We start from the raw sequence: 27,685 nt of genomic DNA on the forward strand, positions 1-27,685 counted from the left end.
GCTTAAGATTCTCTCTCTGCCCCTCCCACCACTCTCACTCTCTCAGATAAGTAAATCTTTAAGAAAAATCCTTATTTTATTTTTTTTAAAATATTTTATTTTTTTATTTGAGAGAGAGTGAATGAGCTCAAGCAAGGGGCAGGGAGTGGGGAGGGCAGAGGGAGAGGGAAAGGCAGACTCCCTGCTAAGCAGGGAGCTGACCTGGCCTAATCCCAGGACCCTGAGATCATGACTTGAGCTGATGGCAGCTGCTTAAAAGACTGAGCTACCCATTCACCCCAAAATGCTTATTTTTATTATCATCATTAGTCTGTAGTGCCTAGCAGACACACACTCAGGTCACTGCCTCTCTCCCAGTGCTGCTAGCAGAGCAGATGCCAAGCAAATGCCTATCAATTGCTTTTTCCTTGGCTGTTTCATCCAGGGACCAGGCTGACACAAATCTGCCACCAGAGGTTTAGAGGCAGGAGTACTCACATCTGTAGAGATGATTCCACACAGGGAAGAAGGCCATGTAGAGGGCCACATCCCCCACCGTTGGGTAGGACTTGAAGATGGAGATGATAGCAATCTGGATGAACATGAAGAAGATAGGGTGCTCCCTGGGGCGGGGTGGGGCAGGCAGACAGAGAGGGAGACATCAGTCAGGGACCAGGCTCACCCTAGAGACTCCTAACCCCATCCCTTGAACCCAAAAATACTCTCTAGGGGACTTCAGGGAGTGGCTGGCTCTGTTGCCCACAAGACATGGGGGCCTAGACCAAGTAGCACAGCAGAAAACTGCAGGGACTCAGAGACGTCCAGAGGTGGTGGTGAAGAGGGCCCAGTAAACACCAGAGAAACAGTTTGTCCCCCCCAACCCCCATCCCAGCTCTGGGCCTTACCCCAGGAGCCACTGAGGAAGAAAACAAATGAAGTCACCTTCATTACTGGGCTCTAATGGCTGCTTGTCAGAGTAATCAGGTAGCCTCCCTTGCCAGAGGCTCCTCTGACAACCAAACCCAGGGCAGGAAGTGCCTCCTTGCTGATATTCTTCTCTGATAGTTTGGTCAGTGGAATCTACGGACCCTTAGCCATGATGAGCTCCTTTCCAGAAAGACAACTGATTACTGCAGGCAGCTTTTCAACTCTTATGCACTGGAACTGGAGTTCATGTTACCTTAAACAAACAATAATGGCTACCATTTCCTAAACCCTCACTATGTGCCAAATTCTGTCCTAGGCCCTTTCCTTGCACTACAATGTGTGATCCCTACTACACTTCAGCTACTCCTCAGTACACAGTATTGTCACCCACACTTTGCAGATGAGGAAAGAGAGGTTCAGAGAAGGTAGGTAAGTTAGTAAGCAGTGGGACTGTTTATCTCCAAACTTTTAAGCATCACCAGTACTGTTCTCCTGAGTGCTTAGTACGATCATGGCTCTCATCAGGAAGGGTGGGAACAGAGCTCCATTTCCAGTGTTCTTCTGAGAACTGACCAAGTGCTAAAAGGAAGCCAACAGGAAGAGGCCAGATCTATACCCTCCTCAGCTGTACCTAAACAACATGCATGTGGCCTATTTCTGCGTAGTACCTAAATGCCCAACTCATAAAGTTTTTCTTCAGGGATTAAATGGCATTCTTGTCTTGTAGGTCAAAGGTCAGAGTTGACTCAGTGGGGTATAAATCTGAGATGTGGAGACAAACATGTACACACCCCAAACACTTAAGCAGTTTTACACAGCAAATGCTTCAGACTCAGCTTGGCAAAGTCTCACAGTCATGTAAGCTTTAGAAGGGTCCAGCTAGCTCAGTGTCTTCCTAAAGACAATCCAAATCACTGGCTGTGGGCTTTTTAGGTCACTGGTAAGAGTTGGCAACATTTCTATGAAAAGGCCAGTGAAAATATGGTCACAAAACTATGGAGACCAGAACCTCCTGCAATGCTGGGCAAGACTGCCAGAGTTCTGGAGCCTACCAGGCCAATGAAGATTTTCTGTCAGATGCTAGGCCAAGGCTATGTTATGGGAAGGAGGCATGAGCTCTGAGTTTTATAGAATGGGAACCATGCACATTGGTATATTGGTTATGAAGACTGGCAGGAAGGTTAGAACAGAGAACTCAGGCTCTTGAAATATAAACCAAATTCTCTGGACCATTTTTTTTAAAAGATTTTATTTATTTATTCATAGAGACAGAGAGAGAGAGAGAGAGAGGCAGAGACACAGGCAGAGGGAGAAGCAGGCTCCATGCAGAGAGCCTGACGTGGGACTCGATCCAGGGTCTCCAGGATCACGCCCTGGGCTGCAGGCGGCGCTAAACCGCTGCGCCACCGGGGCTGCCCTCTCTGGACCATTAATACATATCTATGTCAGTGCCTGTTTTTCCTTCTCTGAAGCCAGGATAACAGAACATCTTCCGGGGGCTTCTACAAGTGATCTCTCTCAGGAGTTTGGCATGGTGCAGGGGGATGAGTATAGATTTTGGAGACAAACGTAGGTCTGAATCCCAGCTCCACTACTTACTAGCTGTGTGTCTCTGGGAAAATGGTTCCACTTCTCTGAATGTCCATTCCTCAACTATAAAATGGAAGTGATGATAATAAAATGATGCCTACTTCCAAGAAGTGCTGGAAAGGTTAGGTAAGAACACTTTTCAGAAAGCCTAAAAAGGGCTGGGATGGAGCCAGGCTCAGTACATGTTAGCTTTCTTACACTATATAGAGAAGAGAGCTCCACAGACAAGCCTTTGGACAGAAATTGATCAGAAGATGAAACAGAGCTGCAGGTAGCCAACCTCCCAGATAATACATCCTGAGTCCCCCACTGTCTTTGGGATACTGATGGAGGACACCCAACAAGATCCACTTTTTCCAAAGATACCCTCCAACTCTAAACCCTTCCTCTTATCCAAAATAGTGAGTGGGTTCAGTAGCACTGTGGGCTCAGAGTGAAGCCAGGGGAAATATCTTCTGGCTCCTCTGGAAATATCCTCCAAAGAACCCTCCCTGCAACCTGTACTTGGTGTGATTCTATTACTGGTTATGGCTACTGGAATTGGAGGCCATCAAGGGCAAGGTTTCCTAGGCAAAGATGGCATAAACCTGATAGCAATGCTCCCAGTATGAAAGGCACCTGTAAGACTATAGATGGCTCTGTAGACAAAGCAGCAGGTCCAACCACTTACTTTAGCTTTATGGCTAAGGGGATGGTGTAGAAGAAGACGTTGATCTGAAACACACATACAAAGAAGAGGCTGAAGTGCTCAAACATCTCCGCAAAGAAATACCAAAAAAGACCAATATTTGGAGTGAGATCTGGAACAGAAAGTCTGGAAGGAAAAAAAACAAAGGGAGAGAAAAAAGAGAGCCAAATTTTAAACAGTCTGCTTTAACCTGGTTTTCTCCTAAGGATTTTGGTCACTACTGGGCAGCCAAGGATGACTGTCCCCACTGAGATTGGGATGTGAGGGCCTCTCTAGGCACCCTGTATAAAGGTAACTAATAAAAACAAGAGGCAGGGAAACCAAAAATGATAACCTATAACATCAGCTGAACCAAACTCCAGGGTACATCAAAGATCTGAAATGAGGCAGGATACAGGCTAGAAGTCAAAAGAGTGGCCCTCTTTTACTGCCTAAAATACATATGTTTAAATGTAGGAGATATCCAGGACTGTAACAAAAGAGGAATGGGTTTTAAACAAACAATATCTAAAAAAAAAAAAAAAAAAAAAAAAAATTAAACAAACAATATCTGGGCAGCCCTGGTGGCTCAGCGGTTTAGCGCCGCCTTCAGTTCAGGGCGGGATCCTGGAGACCCAGGATCGAGTCCCATGTTGGGCAACCTGCATGGAGCCTGCTTCTCCCTCTGCCTGTGTCTCTGCCTCTCTCTCTCTCTGTCTCTCTGTCTCTATGAATAAATAAATAAAATCTTAAAAAAAAACCAACAGTATCTATTTGGAGCATTCCAAAGACTTGCCTAGAGGAGCAAGCTCAAAGATCCTGCTGCTCCCCATTCTGTCGCTGCATCCCCACAGCAAGAACCAGAGACAGTGCCTGACACCACAATAATTTCTGGGGTCTTGAGGAAGCATCAGCAGGTTCCAGCTAGGATCCCAGATTTCATTTGAGAAATAAGGGTTTCACTGGAAAGCTTTTTGTCTAGTTGTATTGGTTGTTATTCTGGCTCTTCTGAAAATTTACATTATATGTTTTATTTTAAAAAACAGAGTTGAGGGATCCCTGGGTGGCACAGCGGTTTGGCGCCTGCCTTTGGCCCAGGGCGCGATCCTGGAGATCCGGGATCGAATCCCACGTGGGGCTCCCGGTGCATGGAGCCTGCTTCTCCCTCTGCCTGTGTCTCTGCCTCTCTCTCTCTCTGTGTGACTATCATAAATAAATAAAAATTTAAAAAAAAATAAAATAAAATAAAAAACAGAGTTGAAACTGATGTCAACTCACATTTTAAAAGGGCAATAAATAGACCATGGAGAAGGGAGAAATATGCAATGGCTCATGGTCAGAGTTCGCGGACCAAGGCCTCCACCCAGGATAAGTCTTTGCCTCCTGCTGTGACTACATTTCCTTTTCTGTGAAGTGAGGTAAAGAACAAAATCTGTGGGTCAGCAAAAAGCCAGGGAAAGTTTTTCACCAGCAATACAAACTCCTATCTAAGGAACAGCATGAAGAGCTATAGATTATGCTCAGCCAGGACTTAACACAAATTAGCAGTCCAGAATCCCAAAGGGGAGCCTGCCACTCCATAGGCTCCATAGCCCTTACAGGCTTAACTCTCTACCACTTCACTGGGCTGTGAGTTCCTTGAGGTCTGAGCAGTGACCATCCTCCTCAGCCCCGAGATTGGAAAATGTCTGCAGAATTCATACTCTGTTTTGATTTACTCTATAAGTGTGACACATGGGAGATGGCTTTATTTTAAAACTGTCAGAGACCCTCTTGCAGCAGAGGAATATATCTATTTCTGTTGGGAACTGAACCAAACCCTTCTAGGCAGGAGCTGGTAGTTGTTTCAGATGTTCTTAGAGAGTGCTCTTTAATCTTAATAGATTGAAGGTACTCGCTAGACCTGTGGTTCTCAACGTATGTTCTTGGATGTTTAGCATCACCTGAAAACTAGTTAGAAATGTAAATTCTTGGTTCCTATCCCAAACTTACTTAATCAAAACCTCTAGAAGTGGGGCTCAGAATCTGAGTGTTAACAAGCCTTGTAGGTGATTCTGGTGCACACTGAAGTTTGAGGACTACTGTGTCTAGATGCTCCCTGTGGTTGCTCACCCTCTGATTCCAGCTGGAGCTGGGAAAACCAAATTAGATTCCAGAGTTTTCTAATGAAGTCATTACTTACATGAAGCCATAGACTGCAGGGATGAAATCCCAGGAGCTGAGGAGGAAGAAGGAGAGGCAAATGATTACCACTAGACTTCCCACGTACATCATGGCATATTCCCAAGAGAAGATCCAGAAGGCTTTGCTCTTCACTTTCACAGGTATGTACTGCCGCTAGGAGAGAAGGAAAATGGTATTTAGGATGTCAAGGACAGAAAGAAATTACCAGCTGAAACTTCAAGATCCCTTCCGCAAAGAACAGGACACAGAAAAACTGAAAATCAAAGGACTTAAAAGGATTTACTTATGCTAGGTAAACACTAACCAAAAGAAAACTAGTTTAGTTATACTGTTAACAGATAAAATAAACTTTAATGTATAAAGTATTGCAGAAATAAAGGTGTTCCATAATGATAAAAGGTTCATTAGAAAGATGTAACAGCTCTAAACTTGTATGTATCTAGTAACAGTCTAAAAATATATAAAACAGGGGATCCCTGGGTGGCTCAGTGGTTTGGCGCCTGCCTTTGGCCCAGGGCGCGATCCTGGAGTCCCGGGATCGAGTCCGCGTCAGGCTCCTGGCATGGAGCCTGCTTCTCCCTCTGCCTGTGTCTCTGCCTCTCTCTCCCTCTCTCTCTATGTCTATCATGAATAAATAAATAAAATCTTAAAAAAAATAAAATAAGATAAAAATAAAAATATATAAAACAAACATGGACAGGACTATAAGGAAAAACAGACATAACCATCATCAGTAGGTAACTGACAGATCAAACAGACAAAAAATCAGTAAACAAGTAGGAAATACAAATAGCACATTTTTTTTTTCTTTAAATATTTGAGAGATCAAGAGTACACACAAACTGGCAGAGGGGCAGAGGGAGAGGGAGAAGCAGACTCCCTGCTGAGCAGGGAGCCCAACACTGGGTTCGATTCCAGGACCCTGGATCACAACCTGAACTGACAGCAACACCCAACCGACTAAGCCACCCAGGCAACCCGAAATAGCACACTCTAATAAATTTGTAACTTCCTTGAGAATGAGTTAGGAAAACAAAATCTATATATCTACATAGATACAGACATAGAAAATGTGGCAAAATGGTTAACTGGGTCATCTAAATAAAAGGTACTTCTACTAGTCTTTCAACTTTTCTAAAGCGTAATATAAAAGATTAGGGGACAACAAGAAACAGAACATTTGAATGGTCCTATAAACATTTAAGAAATTGAATTAGTAATGAAAAATTTTCCCATAAAGAAAAGAGCAGGCCCAGTCCATTTTACAAAAAGCTCTACCAACATTCAAGAAGCAGGTTATTTATTCTAATCTTACATTAACTTTTTCACAGCAAATATAAGCTTGATACCGAAACCACTTACCAACACAAATGCAAAGATGCTAAATGAAATATTATCTAACGTAATTCAATAATACGTGATAAAGGTAGGTTATGACCAGAATGGATCTATTCCAAAATATTCCAAGGTTATTCCAACATAAGAAAAGCTATTAATACATGTAACACAAACAGCTTAAAAACAAGAAATCCTATTAGTGTCAGATATATGCAACAACTACTTATGATAAAAATAACAAGCAATAAAAGAATTCAGTGAGGTAGCAGAACATAAAATTAACATACAAATATCCTTCATATGCACTAATAATAAACAATTAGAGGACACAATGGTAGAGAAAACCACATTTACAATAACCCCAAGGAAAAGAAAACTTAGAATTAAGTCTTAACAAGAAATGTGTAAAACCTATTCATGGAAAATTTTTAAATACTCCTGAAAGACACTAAAGTGGACTTGAACAGATGGACAAATATCCCCTGTCCTTGCTTAGGATGATTCCAAATTATAAAGAGTTCAGTTCTTCCTAATTTAATTTATAAATTCAATGCAACAATGCAATCCCAATAAAAATGTCAACAAGCTATTTTATGGAATTATAGAAGATTAAATTCATATGGAATTTCAACCATTCATATGGAAATACAAACATGCAAGTAATGAAATACTAATAAACACTACAACAAGGATGAACCTTGAAAACATCATGCTAAGTGAAAGAAATCAGTCACAAGACCACATATTGTATGATTCCATTTGTATGAAATGTCTAATATAGGAAAATCTATAAAGACAAAAAAACCAGAATACTAGTTGCTTAGAATACTAGTCGCTTAGGGCTAGAGGGGAAAGGGGCATTGGTGCAAAACAGAGAGTGAAGGCTAACGGGCATGGGATTTCCTTTTGGGTGATAAAAATGTTCTAGAACTGATTGCGGTCATGACTGCACAACTCTGAGTATCCAAAAATCACTGAATTGTATACTTTAAGTAAACTTATATCTTGATAAAAATAAAAGCTGTTAAAGAAAAACACCATAATTAAGTAAAAAAATAAGAAACTGGAAGGAAATATTTGCAGGTTAATATTTCTAATATATAAAGGATTCCTAAAAATTGAGGAAAAACAGACCTAAATACAACAGAAAAATGAACAGATACTCCAGAAACATGACGAGGTGTTTAACTCATATTTAGAGAAATGCAAATGAAAACAACACTGAGATACCATTTCTCATAATCAGACTGGCAAAAATTTTGAAATGTGACAACACATTCTGTTAGCAAAGCTGTGGAAAAACAGGCACTATCCTACATTACTGGTGGGAATAAAAATTTTGTACAATCCCTATGGAGGGAAATTTGAAAAGACCTAAAAAAAATACGTAAATACTTACTTTTGGCTCCAGTAATTCTACTTCTAGAAATCTACCTTGATGATACCCCTCTGACAATATGAAAATACATATATATACAAGGTTACTTATTAAAGCATTAGTTGTGATTACAAAATATTAGAAACCATCTAAATCCCCATACAAAGGGGAGGGTTGAAAAAAAATAAAAAAATAAAAATAAAAATAAAAACAAAGGGGGGGTTGAACTCTGGTACAACCATACAATGGAGTACTACACTGCTGTAAAAAAGAATAAAGATCTCTATGTATCAATCTGCAGTGACTTCCAGGAAAGAACAGTAAAAAAAGTAAAGCACATAAGGGTACCTAGAGCATGCTATCCTTCATATAAGAAAGAAGAAAATACACATGTAATCTGCTCACATGTGCAAAAGAAACAAAGGAAAAATAAACCAGAAACTAAAAATAGTTACTTAAGGTGACAGAGAAAGAATGAAAAAGAACACAATAGTAGAGATGAAGACAGGGTGGTACTTCTCTGAAAGTTTTTTGTATAGCTGATTTCTTAGAACTATAGCAATATTTCTTAATCTCTTCACATACCCTCAAATAAACAAAAATTTAAAACCTACCATGGTGTAGAGGAAATCTAAAATCCTACAAACAGTAATAAGTGAGCCTAACTGTATCATGAATAAGAGGACTATGCTGAAGGGCCACATGGGAGAAGGAAAGAACCAACCTGAGTGACTTCAAGAAACAGTAACTTGACAGAATACTGTAATGCTAAAGACAAAAAGAATTATGTGTACGTGTTGTAATCAGGTCAGGAGATATATTTCTGACATGGGTATTTCTCACAGCAATTAGCAATTCTATTTTTTTTAAGATTTTATTTATTTATTCATGAGCAACAGAGAGACAGAGAGAGAGAGCGCGCAACAGAGAGAGAGAGAGAGAGAGAGAGAGAGGCAGAGACACAGGCAGAGGGAGAAGCAGGCTCCACGCAGGGAGCCTGACATGGGACTCGATCCGGGGTCTCCAGGATCACACCCGGGGCTGCAGTGGCACTAAACCGTTGCGCCACCCAGGCTGCCCTCTCACAGCAATTCTAGAACAACTTTGTGTGTATTCTAGAACTGAACATATTAGCAAATAAACTGTAGATAATGAAAGTTGGGCTTCCAATCATTAGAGAAAGAAATTATACACAAGGAAAAAGGAGACACTAAAGTGATCCCTGTGGTGTTGGACTAGAATCACAGGTATCAGTATAAACAAATATCGGGATCAGAGGTATTAGTACAAAGAGACAGATACAGAATTATAGACATGCTAGTGGCGGGGGGGTAGTGTAGATACATACATATATTTCGTAGCTCTGTCTGCTAGAAGCATACCTATAATGCCTGGTTTCTTTCTTTCTTTCTTTTTTTTTTTTTTTTTAAGTATTTATTTATTCATGAGAGACACACAGAGAGAGGCAAAGACATAAGCAAAGGGAGAAGCAGGCTCCCTGTGGGGAGCCTGAAGCCTGATGCAGGACTCGATCCCAGAAACCCAGGATTACGACCTGAGCTGAAGGCAGATGCTTAACCACTGAGCCACGCACGTACCCCACAACTGGCTTCTAAATAGCATTCACCAATAAAAGAAAACCAGGAATCCTTGAAGAAGTAGTTGATTCCAGGGCTGGGGCTGGGAAAATACAAGATGAGCCTGGAACATCTTACGGTACCATAAAGAAAGGAAGGAAAGCCTCAAAAAGATGAGGCTTGTCAAAAGAACACAAAAGCTGATTTTTAAAAAACACTTTATTCATGAGAGACACAGAGAGAGAGAGAGAGAGAGAGAGAGAGAGAGAGAGAGAGAGGCAGAGACACAGGCAGAGGGAGAAGCAGGTTCGGTGCAAGGAGCCTGATGTGGGACTCAATCCCCAGTCTCCAGGGTCACAACCTGGGCTGAAGGCGGTGCTAAACCGCTGAGCCACCCGGGCTGCCCCACAAAAGCTGATTTAAAGGAGCCCCCTTTTCTAGGTCAAAGCTAGAAAAATTTGAGCAATAGGCTAATATTAATATTGGATTTTTTTTAGATGAAATCCATACAACATATATTTAACTACTTTAAAGTATGCAATTCAGGTTCTTTTAACAGTTGTCATGAAAGAAGTTTGAGGTGGATGAAGGTTAGCTCCCACTCTACACTCTTGCTGCAAAGAAAGCAAGTTCCATTTGTCAAACAAATATTTGTCAAACAAATACATTTGTCAAACAAATATTCATTAGCAAGCAGGCACAAAGCATTTCACACAAATCATTTTAGAAAATCCATGAAGTCCCAGCTCTCTCCCCTTTTAGTTGTTCCAATTACCTATGTAAAAAAGATTCACTTGGGGCACCTGGCTGGCTCAGTTGGATGAACACATGACTCTTGATCTGGAGATTGTGAGTTTGAGCCCCATACTGGGTGTGGAGATTACTAAAAATAATAAATAAATAAACTAAAAAAAAAAAAAAGGTTCACTCAAGGCAGAAGGATATTATTACTATCCCAGAGGCAGGGGTCTGTTGTCCTTGGAGTCACATCAGACAACCAGAAATCCTCCTAAAAAGGTTAGACGTGGGTGGGGGGCAGCCGGGTGGCTCAGCGGTTTAGTGCCACCTTCAGCCCAGGGTGTTACCCTGGAGACTGGGTATGGAGTCCCACATCGGGCTCCCTGAATGCAGCCTGCTTCTCCCTCTGCCTGTGTCTCTGCCTCTCTCTGTGTCTCTCATGAATAAATAAATAAAATCTTAAAAAAAAAAAAAAGTTAGGTGGGGGATGGATTAGGAATGAAGCCTTTGGCACCATCTCCAAAGGAAGGAGTTACAGGCCTTCCTAGATTCTTAATTCCTTTTCACGAAAATATAATAAGCGTCTCTAAATACTTAAACCAATTCTACTTCTTTTGAATACTTCGATTGCACCTACTACTTCTTTTATGTTTATTTATATTTTGACAATTGACAATATACAAAAACAGAACATTTCCACCATCACAAAAAGTTCTATTGATAATGCTGCTCTAAAAGAACAAAGTTTCAAGAGAACATTATATTTTTGGGGATGGAAAATGATTTCACAAAGAGGAGGCCTCCACAGATAAATTCAAAGAGGAAGGCACGTAAGGTTCTGAGTTCCCTGTAGAGTTGATCATCCTGATCCCTCTTCCTGAAAAATACTGCCATCTGGCATAGAAGGAAGGGAGGCAAGGGGGGTGGAGGGGAGGGAGAAAACCACAGTCTAGGGATGGATGGAAAAAAACCCTCAAAAGTAAAAATATTCTTTTGGTTTGTTTTTCCCTTCCTCCCTACTTAATGGGATTTAAAGAAGGGAAGTAGGAAGTGAAAAAGGCAGCCATGAAGAACTGAATCAGGTAGACTGTTCAAGGCCACTCTTGGAAGAGAGTCCTAAGCACAGATCCAGGAGATGACGTTTCACTTTTCACAAATCTGTTAGCAGCCCCCAAATTTTGGTTTGCTGCCACGTTCTCTGTGCTTCATTGGACCTAAGATGTCACTGTTGATGCTTGAGTGGGAAAATGATTTTTTTCCTGGCAAATCTGTGATGTCAAATGGACATTAAATTTTAGGTATAATTTTGTTCTTAAAACTTTGTCTAAAAAAACAAAACAAAACAAAACTTGGTCTGGGAGTAGATTTGCTTTAGGAAACAGAGCCCTGAGAATATAATGTCATGTAGAATGTTTACTGAATCTATTTATAAAACTTGGGTCTGATTAAAGATTAAATAATCTTTCAGGACCACTCCCATTACATCAAGTGCAGCACGCCTGAAATGCTTAAAAAAGAAACTCAAGTGATCCTTTCTTTGATGGCTTGTTATTTATAAGCCCTAGAGCGAGATTTAATCAAGAGGTCCACATTGCACATTTCCCAGGGAACAGATAAGCATTCATTTTACCTACCTCTTTTTCTTCAATAGTAAATGCCAACTTAAAATGAAATGTATGTGAGTTGAAGGGTTGGGAGAATGGTGCCCTAAACTTTTGGATCAATTTTTAAAAAATCTTTTCATTGTAAAATAAAACATAAAATACAGAAAACCACATAAAACAAATATATAACCTAGTGAATGATTATGAGACAAACATCTGTAAGGTCAGGAGGAAGAAATGTCCCACCACTCCCCCAAGTCTCTCTCTGAGCCCTGTGCCAGCCAGTCTCTTCCTCCCTCCAAAGTCATCACTGATCCTGGCTTATAGAGTACTCACTTCCTTGCATTTCTTTTTCTTCTTTCTTTCTTTCTTTCTTTCTTTCTTTCTTTCTTTCTTTCTTTCTTTCTTTCTTTCTTTCTCTTTCTTTCTTTCTCTTTCTTTTCTTTCTTTCTTTCTTTTTCTTTCTTCTTTCTTTCTTTTTTCTTTCTTTCCTTCCTTTCTTCCTTCCTTCCTTTCTTTCTCTTTCTTTCTCCTTCCTTCCTTCCTTCCTTCCTTCCTTCCTTCCTTCCTTCCTTCCTTTTCTTTTCTTTTTTTCTTTCTTTCTCCCTTCCTTCCTTCCTTTCTTTTTTTTAAGATTTTATTTATTTATTCATGAGAGACCTAGAGAGAGAGAGAGGCAGAGACACAGGAGAGGGAGACTTCGCAGGAAGCCTGATGTGGGACTTGATTCCAGGACCTTGCAATCACAACCTGAGCCAAAGGCAGACGCTCAACCCCTGAGCCACCTAGGTGTCCCACTTCCTTGCATTTCTTAATGGCTTTCTATCAAACTGTGTATTCCTTTACACTATAGTTTAGCTTGTCCATTTTTTCAAAATTTAATAAAACTTTTAAGTCTCTTAATTTACAGGTCCTACAACCCATCTCACTTGTGCCCCCTACAATGCATGGGTTGAAGAACCTGGGCATTTAACCTGTAGAACTTCCCACAGTCTGTTTTTTTGCTAATTATATACTTGGTCTTCAGTATTTCTTGCAAATTGGCAGCTGGATCCTGAAGCTTAATCAATTTCAGATTTGATCCCCTTGGCAAAACTCTGGTGGTGGTGTGTTCTTTTCTCAGGAGGCATGATTTGTTTGTTTTTCACATTAGTAGCTATTAATACTCAATGCCTAGATAACTGGTATTACAAAACGATGCTATCCCATCAATTTGTCTTCATTTGCAAGCTCAAAAATATATAGTAGCTCACCTACTATATGGTTACCTAATGGTATAGGAAAGACAAGTGCTTGTTTTTTTTCCTTTTATTTCCAGTTCTCAAGGTAATGAATTGGTTCTCTGTCAATTCTCCTAATTGGATCAATTACCAATTGACCTTTCTAATATCATTATGAATGCCTGAATTTAAATATGAGTTTTAATTCATTTCAGTTCTAATCCTAATGAAACTCAAACTGTCCCTCTTTGGTCAGTGAGAGCCTCTTCAAGTTGGATCCTGAGTCCTTTTGAGATGACCCCAGCAGTCTTTCATAGCTTCCTTGTTATCTGGTATCACAGTAGTCTAGGATTATCCTGTACATTTCCTGCCCTAAACTTAGAATTAGCCATTTCTCTGAGAAACTCATTTCTTTTAATGGGTAAAAATGGTATTGTAAGATCACAATCTGACCCCTAAGGATACTTACTGATACTGGGTGAGTGTTTCTAGACCTTCTGGTGGACATAAACATAAATATACACACATATTCAAACTCCTCCAGAGGCCAGGCAGGTAACAAATGAATGAAGTTAGGTAATAGAAATGAAGTACAGCGAGTGGCTCAGCAGTTTAGCACTGCCTTTGGCCCAGGGTGTGATCCTGGAGACCCAGGATCGAGTCCCGCATCAGGTTCCCTGTGTGGAGCCTGCTTCTCCCTCTGCCTGTGTCTCTGCTTCTCTCTCTCTCTGCCTCTCTCATGAATAAATAAATAAAATCTTTAAAAAAATAAAGAAATGAAGCACAGAGACTATGCTTAACTGTGAAGAGGGTATGCCTTGTCTAAAGGAGACAGATCTCCCAATCTTTCAAAAGAAGCCAGAAAGATAAAATTTTAAATGTTTTTAAAATGTTGACAACTAATTAAAATAATTAAACAGCATAGTCAAATAAAATACCTCTGTGGGCCAGATGTGGTCTATGGGCTATATACTCTCAACCTGAAAAAAGCAACCTGTAGTTACATCCCAGAAGTTATATGGTTGCTAATGTATACAAAAATTTCAGGAAGTAAAATAATTCTCAGACTGGTCAAGAAAAGCCTAACTATAATAAGAAAGGGGAAAAATGTGTAATTATCTTCTTCCCCCCAATTTTCTAAAGCACTAGGGAGAAAAGCATTTTCTAGTGGCACTTGAGTGGTACAGTTGGTTGAATGTTCAAACTTGGTTTCAGCTCAGGTCATCATCTCATGGGTCATGAGATTCAGCCCTATGTCGGTATGATCAGTGCAGAGTCTGTTTCAGGTTATTTTCCTATCTCCCTCTGCCCCTCCCGCTTGTGTCCCCCACCCCCCACCCCCGCCTCCCACAAATAAATATTAAATCTTAAAAAAAAAAAAAAAGAAAGCATTTTCTGTACAGAAATCATTTCTTTCTCATATTATGGTGAAAAAGGCAAAAAGTCAGTACCAGGAAAAAAAACCAAAACTCTTAAGGAAGTTGAAATCTTTTTTTTTTTTTTAAGATTTTATTTATTTATTCATGAGAGATAGAGAGAGAGAGAGAGAGAGAGAGAGAGAGAGAGAGGCAGAAGCAGGCTCCATGCAGGGAGCCCGATGTGGGACTCGATCCTAGGTCTCCAGGATCAGGCCCTGGGCTGAAGGCGGCGCTAAACTGCTGAGCCACCCGAGCTGCCCAAGGAAGTTGAAATCTAATAAAAGTTTTTATACTTAAGTTCTTAGACTATCAGGATAAGACCCAGGAAATATATTTTACATGATAGGTATATTAGAGGCAACAAAGCTGGTAGAAAAGTTAATTGCAATTGCATGATTAAGTGCTCACACTCATTTTCACCTGTTTTTTTTTTAAAGATTTATTTATTTGAGAGAGAGGGAGAGCACGAGCAAGGGGAAGGGCAGAGGAAGAAGCAGACTCCTGCCAGAGCAGGGAGCCCAATGCAGGGCTGGGTCCCGGGACCCTGGATCATGACCTGAGCCGAAGGCAGATGCTTAACTGACTGAGCCGCCCAGGCGCCCCTCATTTTCTTTCACCTGTTCTTTCTTTTTTTTTTTTTCTTTCACCTGTTCTAAAGAAAAGGTAAGCTAACAGCATTGCCACCTCTGAGTTGGCTCCCTCCTAGAGTCAACAGAGACAACAGAATGTTACTGGGGAAAGAGAGTAAAATGTAAAAACTCCATATAATATTCCAAAGAAGGCTGGGGAAAGACCTACTTATTAAGAAAAACCTGGTTGGGGGGCACCTGGGTGGCTCAGTTGGTTGGGGATCGGGTTCTTTTTTTTTTTTTTTTAACTTTTATTTTTTTATGATAGTCACAGAGAGAGAGAGAGAGGCAGAGACACAGGCAGAGGGAGAAGCAGGCTCCATGCACTGGGAGCCTGATGTGGGATTCGATCCCGGGTCTCCAGGATCGCGCCCTGGGCCAAAGGCAGGCGCCAAACCGCTGCACCACCCAGGGATCCCGGGATCGGGTTCTTGATTTAGGCTCAGGTCGTGATCTCAGGATCATGAGATGGGGCTCTGCATTGGACTCTGCGCAGTGTGGAGTTTCATGGTATCCTCTCTATCCCTCTCCTTCTGCCCTTCCCTCCCCGCCTGCTTGTGCTTGCATGTGAGCAAGTGTGTACTCTCTCTTAAGTAAATAAATAAACAATCTTAAAAGAAAAGGGAAAAGAAATAAAGACCTGGTTGGGTTTGGCTCCTTTGATGCAAGCTAATACCATATGATATTACTGGACATTATCTGGAGCCGCTCCAGGCTCCAGAAAGTATAGAAATCACAGGATTAACCTTTACAGTTCAAAGACAAGACAGAAGGTCAGGCTGCATTAAAGCAAAAATCCATAAGCACACTTATGAGGTATTTCCCCCTGGTTTCTGTTACTTTCTTTCAAAGAAAAGGAGAACCTCAAGCCATCTAAGGAGGTCCAAGATTTAGGAATCCCAAGCAAAAGGAAAGAGGGAACTAGAAACCTGCCTGACGGCACACTGATGTGTTAACCCTTTGCAGTAACTAATATTATCCCCATTCTGAGGCACGGAGAAGGGACTGAATAAGGTGACTGGCTGAGCTGCTCGATCCCATGACTCAGTTGAACTGTCCAATGATGTCAGAAATAAATTTGAGTTTTAAACAAAAGTGATTTTACAAAAGGCAGTGTTTACAAATTGGTTTAACAAACCATTAAAAAATTTTTAGTCAGTTCATATGTACAAATAAATATATTTATAATAGTATTTATTTGACATAGTTGCACAAAAATTTTGGTTCCTCTTAGTGATCAGACTTTGTTTTTTTTCTTTTCTTTGTTTTTTATTTTTATTTTTTTTTGTCATCAGGCTTTCTAAAGAATGAACTGTAAGGGGCGCCTGGGTGGCTCAGTCGGTTAAGCATCTGCCTTCAGCTCAGGTTGTGATCCTGGGGTCCCAGGATTGAACCCCACATCAGACTCCCTGCTCAGTAAGAAGTGTGCTTCTCCCTCTGCCCCTCACCCTATTCATGCTCTTTCTTTCTCTCTGAAATAAATAAATAAATAATATTTTTTAAAAAAGAATGAACTATAGCGACGCCTGGGTGGCTCAGTGGTTGAGCGTCTGCCTTCGGCTCAGGTCGTGATCCTGGGGTCCTGGGATCAAGTCCCGCATTTGGCAAACTGCGGGGAGCCTGCTTCTCCTTCTGTCTGTGTCTGCTTCTCTCTCTGTGTCTCTCATGAATAAATAAATAAAATCTTTAAAAAAATGAACTATAAATATGAAGTAATAAAGGAAATGTAAACAACATATTGTTATGTGGAAAAATTCTTGGATTCAGCAAGAATCCGGAAAGAGAATCAAAGAAAATTTCACAGTGCAATGATGTATCAGACTAGCAATCATAAGTCAAATATGAGAAGCCAGTGCTGGCAGCCTGAGAGGAAATGGTTCACAGCACTTTATTTTTAAGATCTTATTTTTAAGTAATATTTACACCCAATATGGGGCTTGAACTTACAATCCCAAGATCAAGAGTCACATGCTCTACTAACGAAGCCAGTTGGGCACCCCTGGTTCACTGCATCCTAGACACTGATGGTGGCACTACAAGTTGGCTGAAGCTTTCTGGTGAACACTCCAGTATTACATAATAAGGACCTTGAAACTTCTCACACCTTTCGGTCCAATGATTCAGCTAGAGGAATATGCCTTAAGGAAATAACTTAAAGAAAATCATATTACTGTACTATTTATACCAGTGACAACTAGAGCACATCTCAAATTCCCCAGAAAGGGCAAAGACCAAGATAATCATGTATCACTATGTACATAAATATGAAGACATATTATGAAGTCACTTAAAATGACAACTATACAGATTATTTCAATAAGTGGAGGTATACACTCAGTTTTAGCAAGAGTGTTTATAATTAAGAAAAAGGCTCTGAAATCAGACATTTCTTGGTTTGAATTGTGGCACTGTCCCCTGCATACTTTCAAGAAATGCTTGTTTTCTAAGAATCGATTTGGACCACGAAAGACCTGCAAGTAGTTACCTGCTCTTGAGGAGATGTGTGTATTCTTACTGAGGTGGAAAAGAGAGACAAGTTAGAGGGCAGGCTCTTGCATCAAGCTGCCCAAGTTCATGTCTTGGCACTGTCACCAGCCAGCTGTCTCACCTTAGCCAAGTGACTACACTACCCAACATTCCAGTTGCAATTCACGTGTCTAATATGGCTAATATTAGACTAAAACATGGCTAATAAAATGACCTATCCCAATAACGTTCTTATGAGGTTGAAAATGAAATGATGTCTGTAGAGTGTTCAGTACAGTCCTGGACATAGTAGGTTCTCAGTAAATGTCAGCAATCTGTATTCTTTAAGTAATACTTATTGATCACCCACCATTGTCCCAGCATTGCATTAGGGACACCCACTACATTTAATCCCTACAAGAACCTTATGAGTATTGAACTTTTTTTTTGAGTATTGTTATATAGAAGTTTTTAATTTTTATTTATTTTATTTATTTTTTTTAAGGTTTTATTTATTTATTTATTCATGAGAGAAAGAGAGAGAGAACGGCAGAGACACAGGCAGAGGGAAAAGCAGGCTCCATGTAAGGAACCCGACGTGGGACTCGATCCCAGGTCTCCAGGATCAGGCCCTGGGTGGAAGGCAGCGCTGAACTGCTGAGCCACCCGGGCTGCCCTATAGAAGTTTTTTAAAAATGAGCTCGGAGAGGGGTCTATGTAATAGTAGATGACAGAAGGAGAATGCAAGATAGTTGGTAGGTTCCAACCACAAACATGTAAAATGAAATACACTTATACATTTGTAATGATATGCATAATTGGAACTTAATGTTCACTAGGTTCATTTTGTTTGAAGTTAGTCAAGTGTCTTTGTTTGTGTTTTTGAGTAGAAGCAAGTAAATATGAGATAAGGAGCCCATCCCATTGCTTTTATTGAGCCATGCCTTCCTTTCCCCAGGCAGTGACCGGGCCATGTATTAAATGTCACTGGAGTGCTGGCTTCTGACCAGCAAGTGCTTACCTGAAGGAGATAGAGGAGTCCTGGAACAAACAAGGTGAGTGGGTACAGAGACTGGTATGTTGCTAAGGCTAGAAAAATAGCACTGAGGAAGGCACTACCTGTAAAAAGAAATAAATATATGCAATAATCCAGTCTTATTAATCAGGATTAGACTGAGCAAATCCCAAAACAAGAAACTTTCCATAACTGGTCAAATAAGCTTTTGCCAAATGTCTCCTGGTGTACAGGTACTATGCAAACTCATACAGAATGAGAGCTTCTTGGCTTGATTTCCCATGAAAGGAAACCTAGGAAATCAAAACCATTTACCTTTAGCAACCTGAGACACTTCAATTATGCTTCCTTTAAATTTTCAGAGCAAGAAAGATTTCACAAAACTTCGATCTAAAGATGAACAAAGGGATCAAGTCTATTAACATCTGTGTCCTATTTAACTTATCAATGAAACCCATAATTATTGCTTAAGCAATTCAGAGGTAGGAAACCCATCCCTATTTTATAATATCTTTTCCTTATGTACTATCTTCAGGTCATGTATTTATTATTAAAATATATTAATTTTTATTAATAATGCCCCTATTCCCTATGTAAAATGGACCACTACAGAATTATTAAAAATGTTATAATAAATTTGCAATGACATAGATATTTATAACATCCTATTAACTGAAAGTTATAAAAAAAGATATATATATATATATATATACACACTATGATCTCTTTAAAAAGAATGTATAAATAAATTTTTAAAAAAAGACTACAAGACTAGGCCCAAAGTTCACAGTGATTTTTCTCTTGGTGGTTGGGTTATGGATTTTTTTGTTTTTGTTTTTTTTCTGGCTTCTCTGTATTTTCTAAACTTTCTATAATGATCGTGCTTTGTTTTTGTCATAAAAAAACTGATTTCTTCTTTTTTAAAGGTTTATTTATTTATTTTAGAGAGAATGAGAGAGAGTAGGTGCACATGTGCTCGTGAGCTAGGGAGAGGGGAAGGGAGGATGGGGCAGAGGGAGGAGAGAGAAAATCTCAAGCCGACTTCCCGCTCAGCACTGAGCCTGGAGCCTGGGTGAAGCAGGGCTCCATCTCACGATTCTGAGACCACACCTGAGCAGAAACCAAGAGTCGGACATTCAACTGACTGAGCCACCCAGGTGCCCCAAAACTGATTTCTTTTTAAAAATACCAAATAGCTGTGGCTCAGTGGTTGAACATCTGCCTGGGGCTCTGGTCATGATCCCGGGGTCCTCGGATTGAGTCCCGCAGAGGGCTCCCTGCAGGGAGTCTGCTTTTCCCTCTGCCTATGTCTCTGCCTTTCTGTGTCTCTCATAAATAAAATGCTTAAAACAAACAAATAGCTATTTTCTTTCAGATGGTTTTAGATAAGAGTACCCTAAAACCAAAGCTAGAGAACCCAAATTTGCAATAGGGGTTTCAAAGTGGTCCAGAAATCAGGAGAGTGTAATTGATGGTTCAAGGCTGGTATCTTGTAATGGTAACGTTTCATAAAATGACAGAACTCATGATCACTCTCATGAGTGTGGGGTCAACTTGTTAGGCCTGAGGAATCAAGGGGGATTGGGAGGCACCAACAAAATGGCGGCGGACCCTCCAGCTTGTCACCTTCGCCTTGGGACTTTTCTACCACCAGCAGACTGCCCAAAGACACGTCATCATGGGGAGACAAGACCTATGCGGGGAAACCTGAACCGCACCTTATCCAAACCCTATATAAGGGCATAAGCAGTTATCGCCCCATACCGATTCCACCAGTAATATGCCCTAATACCTATCACCCCATACAGACACAACTCCTTACCCCTCCTCCCTTAAAAAGCTTGCATGTATTCCCTTTGGGCTGGACTTCCCCAGCCCGCGACTTCCCCGGTCTCACTCCCTTGCGGGGGGCCATGGAACGTCGACCAAGAATGCGTCCATTAAAAGCCTGCATCGGGGCAGCCTGGGTGGCTCAGCGGTTTAGCACCGCCTTCAGCCCAGGGCGCAATCCTGGAGACCCGGGATCGAGTCCCACGGAGCCTGCTTCTCCCGCTGCCTTTAGCTTTGCCTCTCTCTCTCTTTCTCTGTGTCTCTCATGAATAAATAAATAAAATCTTAAAAAAAAAACCTGCCTCAACCAACTTTTGCCCAGCCTATTTCATTTCACTACAAACTGATCAAACCTGACACAACTGTTTACCGGAAATAACAGATATCCTCTCAATGATATTTCACTAAGGAACTAGTTACTCCACTAAGTCTGAGGGGTTTTACCCTCTCCCAACTCAGCTCCAACAAACAGAAGATGATGATCCATAGGATTTTTTTGCCCACCAAAGCAAACACCCAAGACCTACCTTGGAAGAGGAGGGTTATGATATGACTACTTTATAGGAGAGTGAGTGGAGAGAAGAGAATTTTGAGGGCTCCATCCCTCAAATTAAGGAAACTTATTAGCTAGCAACAATTCCTGGTTGAAGGAAAGTAGAAGGAAGGCAGGAAAAGGAGGAAAAACTGGGACAGAATTCTATGGGGTGAGCTGTTTCATCATGCTCATTACTTCCAGGCATGATGTCCTATATCCAGGATACTTGTAAACATGACTGAGCAGGGACAGAATCATGGCCAGCCAAGCTGTGCCACCAGCAGAGGCCTCCACATACCCATTGAGCCGTAGACACCTAGAACCAGAACCGGGTCAATTCTGAGACAGGGAGATGGCAGTGGTGGGAAAAGTACTGTTTTGGACTCTAGCATCTAGGGTGGGTTCAAGGTTCCCTGACTTAGCCAAAAATCTGAATGACATTTTGTGGGAAACCAGCTAAGCGAGGGAAAAAACTGGAAAGAACTTTTAAATTTAGCATGACTTTCTGCAGAGACTGGGGTTGGAGAAAGAAGAGGCCCTTTAGCAGGGAAAGGAGGCTAATGTTCCAACTCCATCCATTCTTACTAATGTGGTCAAAACAAATACATGACTTTCACCCCTCTCTTTCCCGGGAGACACCAGGGAGTGAAATAAACACAGCCACCTCCTGCCTTAATTGCCTGAGATCAGTAATTACTTGTCTGGAGCAGCTGACTATCTATAAGGCCCAAGAGGGAAGAAACGGCCCATAGGGTCATAGAACGGACTTGTGAGTTTCAGAACACCTCCTCCCAATATCAGGAAAAAAGCAGTCTTCCTTCCTCAGATGAAATCATTTGGAAGGAAAAATCTGTTCCTTCTGCTGTTCTTTACCAGTAAGTGGCGTCAACATCTCCCAGGCTACTGTAGTGATCCTTCACCTCTCCCACTCCACACTTCCTCTAGCAGTCATCACAGCCTGTTGATGGACCTATGGAACATCCACCACTGCAGTTCCTGCTCTCATCGGTTGCTTCTCCTCCTCAATGGTCTCTCTAGTCTCCTCCCATCTAGTTCTCTAGAGAAGTACCAGCAGGATCCTTCTAAAACAATTACACTATGATAAGCCCCTCTTTAAATGCTTCTGATGGTTCTATTTCATTCAGCAGGTTTAGTCCAAACTCCAGCAGCAAACAGGGCCCTTTGCTAATGGGCCTTATTTATCCAGCTTCACTTGTCAGTGTTCTCCTACACATTCTCTGTCCCCCAGCTATTCTGGACCATTCCCTAGGTTCTGAAAACACCATGTGCTTTCATTCCTGTGTCTGTTCTCAGCCCATTACTTCTGCCCAAGCTATCCTTCCCTGCCCATTCTCCACTGACCAATTGATTTTTTAAAAAAATATTTTATTTATTTATTACTGAGAGACACAGAGAGAGAGGCAGAGACACAGGTAGAGAGAGAAGCAGGCTCCATGCAGGGAGCCCAATGTGGGACTCGATCTCAGGACTCTAGGATCACGCCCTGGGCCAAACGGAGGTGCTCAACCGCTGAGCCACCCAGGCATCCCTCCACTAGCCAATTGAAATGTCACTTTCTCTATGAAGCCTAAGCAGACAGGATAACAATAGTGATTATAGCTAATGGTGGTCACTTACTAGGTGCCAGGTGCCTATCCTCTGTATCCAGAACTGTGCTGGACTCATTAAAAAAGAAAAAAAAAAGAAAGAAAAGAAAAGAAAAGAAAAGAAAAGAAAAGAAAAAGCCCTCAGTATACATCATAAGCACCTTGTGAAAGCTCTATTTTTCTACCCATTTTTATTCTACCCATTTTATTTATTTATTTATTTACCCATTTTATAGGTAAAGAAATTAAGGTACAGAAACAAAAGGTTAAGTAATACATCATTTTAAGTAATGGAGTCAATCAGATGATTGTAGTGCCCATTCTCTTCATTCATTCAATACCTCATTCAATACTGATATTGTCCTTTAATTTGTTAATGTTGCTTTCTCTCCCCATTTGTCCTTGAGTTTCTCAAGGGCAATAAATCTCTCTTCACTTTGAGCCTCCAGCTTAAATGAGTGAGTGAATGAATAAATGAGTGTCATTCAGTGACACATATGAATCCTTTAGACAAATCCAAGCACATTAAAGAAAACCAATGTTTCCGTTTTCTTGAAATATAACTGACATACAACATTGTATTAGTTTCAGGTGTATAGCATAATGATTTGATATTTGTGTATATTGCTTAATGAGTACCACAATAAGTCTAGTTGAAACCAAGTTCTTGAGGAAGGAAATCTTAGGAAGTGTAAAACACAAGTAATAAAATGCAGGCAAAGCACAAAAGAAATGGATTCTTGAATACAATGAAGCTGCTGAATAGAAGTTGAGGGCTTGTGGCAGGGGGCTGGGCAGAGAGAATGCTCCGTGGAGTAAACTACTGGATGGCAGAGGTCTGTAGTCTAGTGGCAGAAACATAGTACAACAACAGTCAGGAGACTGGTGTGTGGGATGCCAGGCCAGGTATGGAGTGGATAGGGCACATGCACCACTGAGCACAAGAAAGGGGGAGTATGAAGACACACAAGGACTTAGGGCTGATACACGTTTTGAAAAAAGCTAGAAGGAGCAAGATGAATGGGTTAGGAAGGCAGAGGGATGATGATAGGTGCTTGGGGCAAGGTCATGAAAGATAAAGAAAGGTAAAAGGTGGGGCATCCAGCTGGCTCAGTTGGTACAGCATACAACCCCTCAATCTTGGGGTGGTGAATTCAAGCCCCACCCTGGGCGTGGAGCCTACTTAAAGAAAAAAAGAGAGAGAAAAGTAAAAAGTGACTTCAAATATTTTAGGTAAACTATACGATATGCAAACATTTCTGGAGTGCCTGCTCTATGCCAAGCCTGTGCCAGGTGCCAAGAAGACTGTTAACTGAGACAGTTTCCCTCCTCAGGGAGCTCCCAGGAACCAGTGGCAAAATACGGAGGGAGGAGAGTACAAAGCTAGCCCATCAGGGGAAGCTGATACCTAAGTTTTGAACAATGATTAGGCGAGGCCTGACAGTCTAAGGGAACAGAGAGTACACTTGCAGGAGGGCAAGGGACAGTTCCATGCACTGCAGGTAAAGGGGGTTATAATTAGCTTGACGGGTAAAAACAGGGCAAGAGTTGGGAGCAATGACTGGAAGAGGGCACAAAAGAGGCTCTTGTGGATGTTGGTAACATTCTGTTTCTCAGTCTGAGTACTGATTTCTCAACATTTAGTGAAAATTCATGGAATTGTACACTAACAATCTGTGTGCTTTCTGTAGATATGTTATACATACTCCAATAAAAAGGTATAATATACAAAGTCTTATCAAGCAGGTAGATGGCAGTCAGATGATAGAGGACATAGCTTGCACAGTCATCCCAAAGCATTGACCAACAGGCCTAAACATGACATCTCAAATAATCCCTGAAATGGCAGCCTCAACTGGACAAGAGCTAGGGCATCCTGCTCATCTGACTGGGATGAACTATGCCAAGAGGACTGTGCATTTTACCAAAATAAGATAATCTACTATTTATCTGCTAGTATGGCCCAGATACTCAGGTACCAGGTTTTCTATCCAAGACCATAGTCTTTGGCCTTATGATGGGAATATTAAAGTCACATGTGTATGTGCCCTGGGTATAATATCAGGAAATTTCATTATCTACCCATCTAGCTTCAAATATGTTTTCCAACTCTCTAGGAAGAAAGAGTTTTGTGTCCAGGTGGGGGCCAAAACAAGCCTTGGCAAGGCCTGGGGTAACAATGCCTCTGGGAACCACACTTTGAAGCAATCTGGGCCTGGGCAGGTGGCAGAGCTATAGAACAGAGCAGGACTATAGATGAGGTAGGGCTCTAGGGGATGGTTCAAGATATTGACTGTGAGTGGAATGAGCAGAGAGGGGTCACATACAGCAACCTGTACCAGGACAGGCAGTGGGACAGACTGGAACGTAGTGAAAAGGGCTGAGTTCCACAGGATACTCAGAAGAGGAAGCTGAATAGCATGCAAGATTGATGGGAAGGAGGAGTTGATGCTGGGGGCTGGGCCACTATTCTTCCTCACCAAGTGCTCTTTTAACAGGGAAGGCTCTCTTGGAGTAGTCCATCCACATCAGTGATGATGATAATTTATTGAGCACATACTCTTTTCCAGCCACAGCTGTAAGCACTTTACACGTATTAAGTCCTTCCAATAACTCCATGAAGTGGGTAGGCATAATTACGATTCCCATTTTACAGAAAAGAAAACTGGAGGACAGAATGGTTGTTTGTTCAAGGTTACAAAACTAGTTAATAATAATAATAGGATTTGAAACCAGACTGTCTCATTCCAAACCCCTTTCCCATTCATTCCAAAACTCTTTTTTTTTTTTTTTTAAGATTTTATTTATTTATTCATGAGACACACACAGAGAGAGAGAGAGGCAGAGACACAGGCAGAGGGAGAAGCAGGCTCCATGCAGGGAGCCCGACATGGGACTTGATCCCGGGTCTCCAGGATCACGCCCTGGGCTGAAGGCGGCGCTAAACCACTGAGCCACCAGAGCTGCCCCAAACCCCACACTCTTTAACTACATTACTACACTACCTTCCTAATCCCAATCCATAAAAATCACAATAAACTGAGCAACTATTTGTTGAATGGGTTCTGTTAAGGAAGCATGCTAAGTATTTTATATTTCTTATTTATTCTTCTACTAATCTATATAGCAGACATTATCTCTGTGATCATACTGAAGCTCCTGAGGCTTTGTGATTTGCCCAAGGCTATAGAGCTGGTAACTAGAAACTAGCAGGTTTTGAAGCTAGCTTGATCTGATAAAACCACAGGCTGCTTTATCCTAGGGTCCTCTATGACTTTCTTCATGAGTAGAGCTTTACTCTAGAGGAACCCCATGTGGCAGTGATAGGTTCAGGCCTAAGGACCATTGGTCTGCCATTGTTCTTCCAGGGCTGAGCTCCAGGAAGAGACTCTCATTTTTACCTCCAAGTCCTCCCTAGAAGGCTCACTGAGCCTCTACCAATCCTGAGTAATCTTTTAAAAAAGAGGACATTATTAAAAGTAACAACCAGCATCAATATTTTTTTTTAATTTTTATTTATTTATGATAGTCACACAGAGAGAGAGAGAGAGAGAGGCAGAGACACAGGCAGAGGGAGAAGCAGGCTCCATGCACCAGGAGCCTGACGTGGGATTCGATCCCGGGTCTCCAGGATCGCGCCCTGGGCCAAAGGCAGGCGCTAAACTGCTGCGCCACCCAGGGATCCCCAGCATCAATATTTACTGAGTTCTTAGTACATCCCTCACACCATGCTGTGTGTTACATGTACCATCTCATTCATTCTTTGTATTTTCTCTGTGCACTAGGGGCCGTTTCAATCCCCATGTTACAGATAAGAAACCCGAGGACCAGAACAGTTAAATTACTTGGTTAAAGTGATACATCCAGGAAATGGAAGAGCTGGGATTAGCTACCAGATCTGTCTGACTTTAGAGTAGCCTGAGTGAGCTCTTAATCACCCTTGACTGCCTCTGAGAGTCCTTCTTCTTCCTTGAGAAGCAAGTCCTGTCACACACATCTCTTTTGGTGGGACAAGGAGAGTTAGAAGGGTCCTTAGGTGGCAAACCTCAAGAATTCCTAGGTTGGAACATCTCATTGACAAACATCAACAGGAACAAGCAGGACTATCTATTAACATGTTTGTTTTCCTTTTTACAGCCTAATGAAGATTTCACAGGGATGGAATATTTTAATTAGCCACTGAAAGGCAGACTTCCCCTTGACCAAAAGCTCCAACTTTGAAGTGAAACACGAACTGCTCCACTAAAATAACATCAATCCTGCCCTTAGACCTGTTTGCTGCCCAACTCCACAAAAAGGACATCACAATACAATGGCTTGGGCCTTGTCCTGGCCTGTAGCTCTTGATGTGTCCCAGGCAACCCTGGACTGCCACAAAGGAGGCCAAGGGAGAGCAAACAGGAGAAGGGGACAGAGCCAATGAGGCCACCCTGTTCTGCAGGACACTAGCTCCATGGAAGTCTGGGGAGAGAGTTGCCAAGTTTACTTTCACTGTCCCTATCTTCTTATCAATCAAGTAAATTTGTTTTTAATTATGTATTCACTGAGAAAATTTGGGAAAAAATAGATATAAAAAGAAACAGAAACATGAGCTTACTCTAAAAACACAAGTATTATGCTTTTGGAATCTATTTTCTATTTTTTGTTGTTTTAACATAGCTGAGATTATATTTTATTAAAATATACAATCTTGTACTCTGCCTTAAAAATATGTATTCTCACATAATTTGCAATTATTTTTTTTAAAGATTTATTTATGGGACGCCTGGGTGGCTCTGCAGTTGAGCACCTGCCTTTGGCTCGGGTGTGATCCTGGAATCCCAGGATCAAGTCCTGCATCGGGCTCCTTGCATGGAGCCTGCTTCTCTCTCTGCTTGTGTCTGCCTCTCTCTTTCTCTGTGTGTGTGTGTGTGTCTCTCATGAATAAATAAACAAAATCTTAAAAAAAAAAAAGATTTATTTGAAAGAGAAAGTGAGAGTGTG

General features: G+C 41.3%; 1 protein-coding gene and 1 long non-coding RNA gene across 5 annotated transcripts in view; one reads left to right on the top strand and one right to left on the bottom strand.

Moving 5' to 3' along the window:
* PIGU (phosphatidylinositol glycan anchor biosynthesis class U) overlaps positions 1 to 27,685 on the bottom strand; it is a 94,839-nt gene that overhangs the window by 21,228 nt on the left and 45,926 nt on the right. For 2 of the 4 annotated variants that reach the window (XM_072800695.1, XM_072800694.1), the window contains exons 7-10: positions 18,737 to 18,834; positions 5,346 to 5,500; positions 3,167 to 3,310; positions 478 to 602 (exon numbers count right to left, since the gene is read on the bottom strand). In XM_072800695.1, coding sequence (XP_072656796.1) covers positions 478 to 602; positions 3,167 to 3,310; positions 5,346 to 5,500; positions 18,737 to 18,834 — 522 coding nt within the window. The remainder of the gene's footprint in view (positions 1 to 477; positions 603 to 3,166; positions 3,311 to 5,345; positions 5,501 to 18,736; positions 18,835 to 27,685) is intronic. The other 2 variants (XM_072800697.1, XM_072800696.1) reach the window with 2 other exon arrangements.
* Positions 9,196 to 27,241, top strand: LOC140618365 (uncharacterized). The gene is made up of 3 exons (XR_012018519.1): positions 9,196 to 9,310; positions 18,674 to 18,770; positions 26,840 to 27,241. It is a non-coding gene; the product is annotated as an uncharacterized lncRNA (long non-coding RNA).

The sequence above is a fragment of the Canis lupus genome, chromosome 26 (assembly GCF_048164855.1).
Source record: "Canis lupus baileyi chromosome 26, mCanLup2.hap1, whole genome shotgun sequence".
In the NCBI taxonomy this organism is placed as follows: Eukaryota; Metazoa; Chordata; class Mammalia; order Carnivora; family Canidae; genus Canis; species Canis lupus.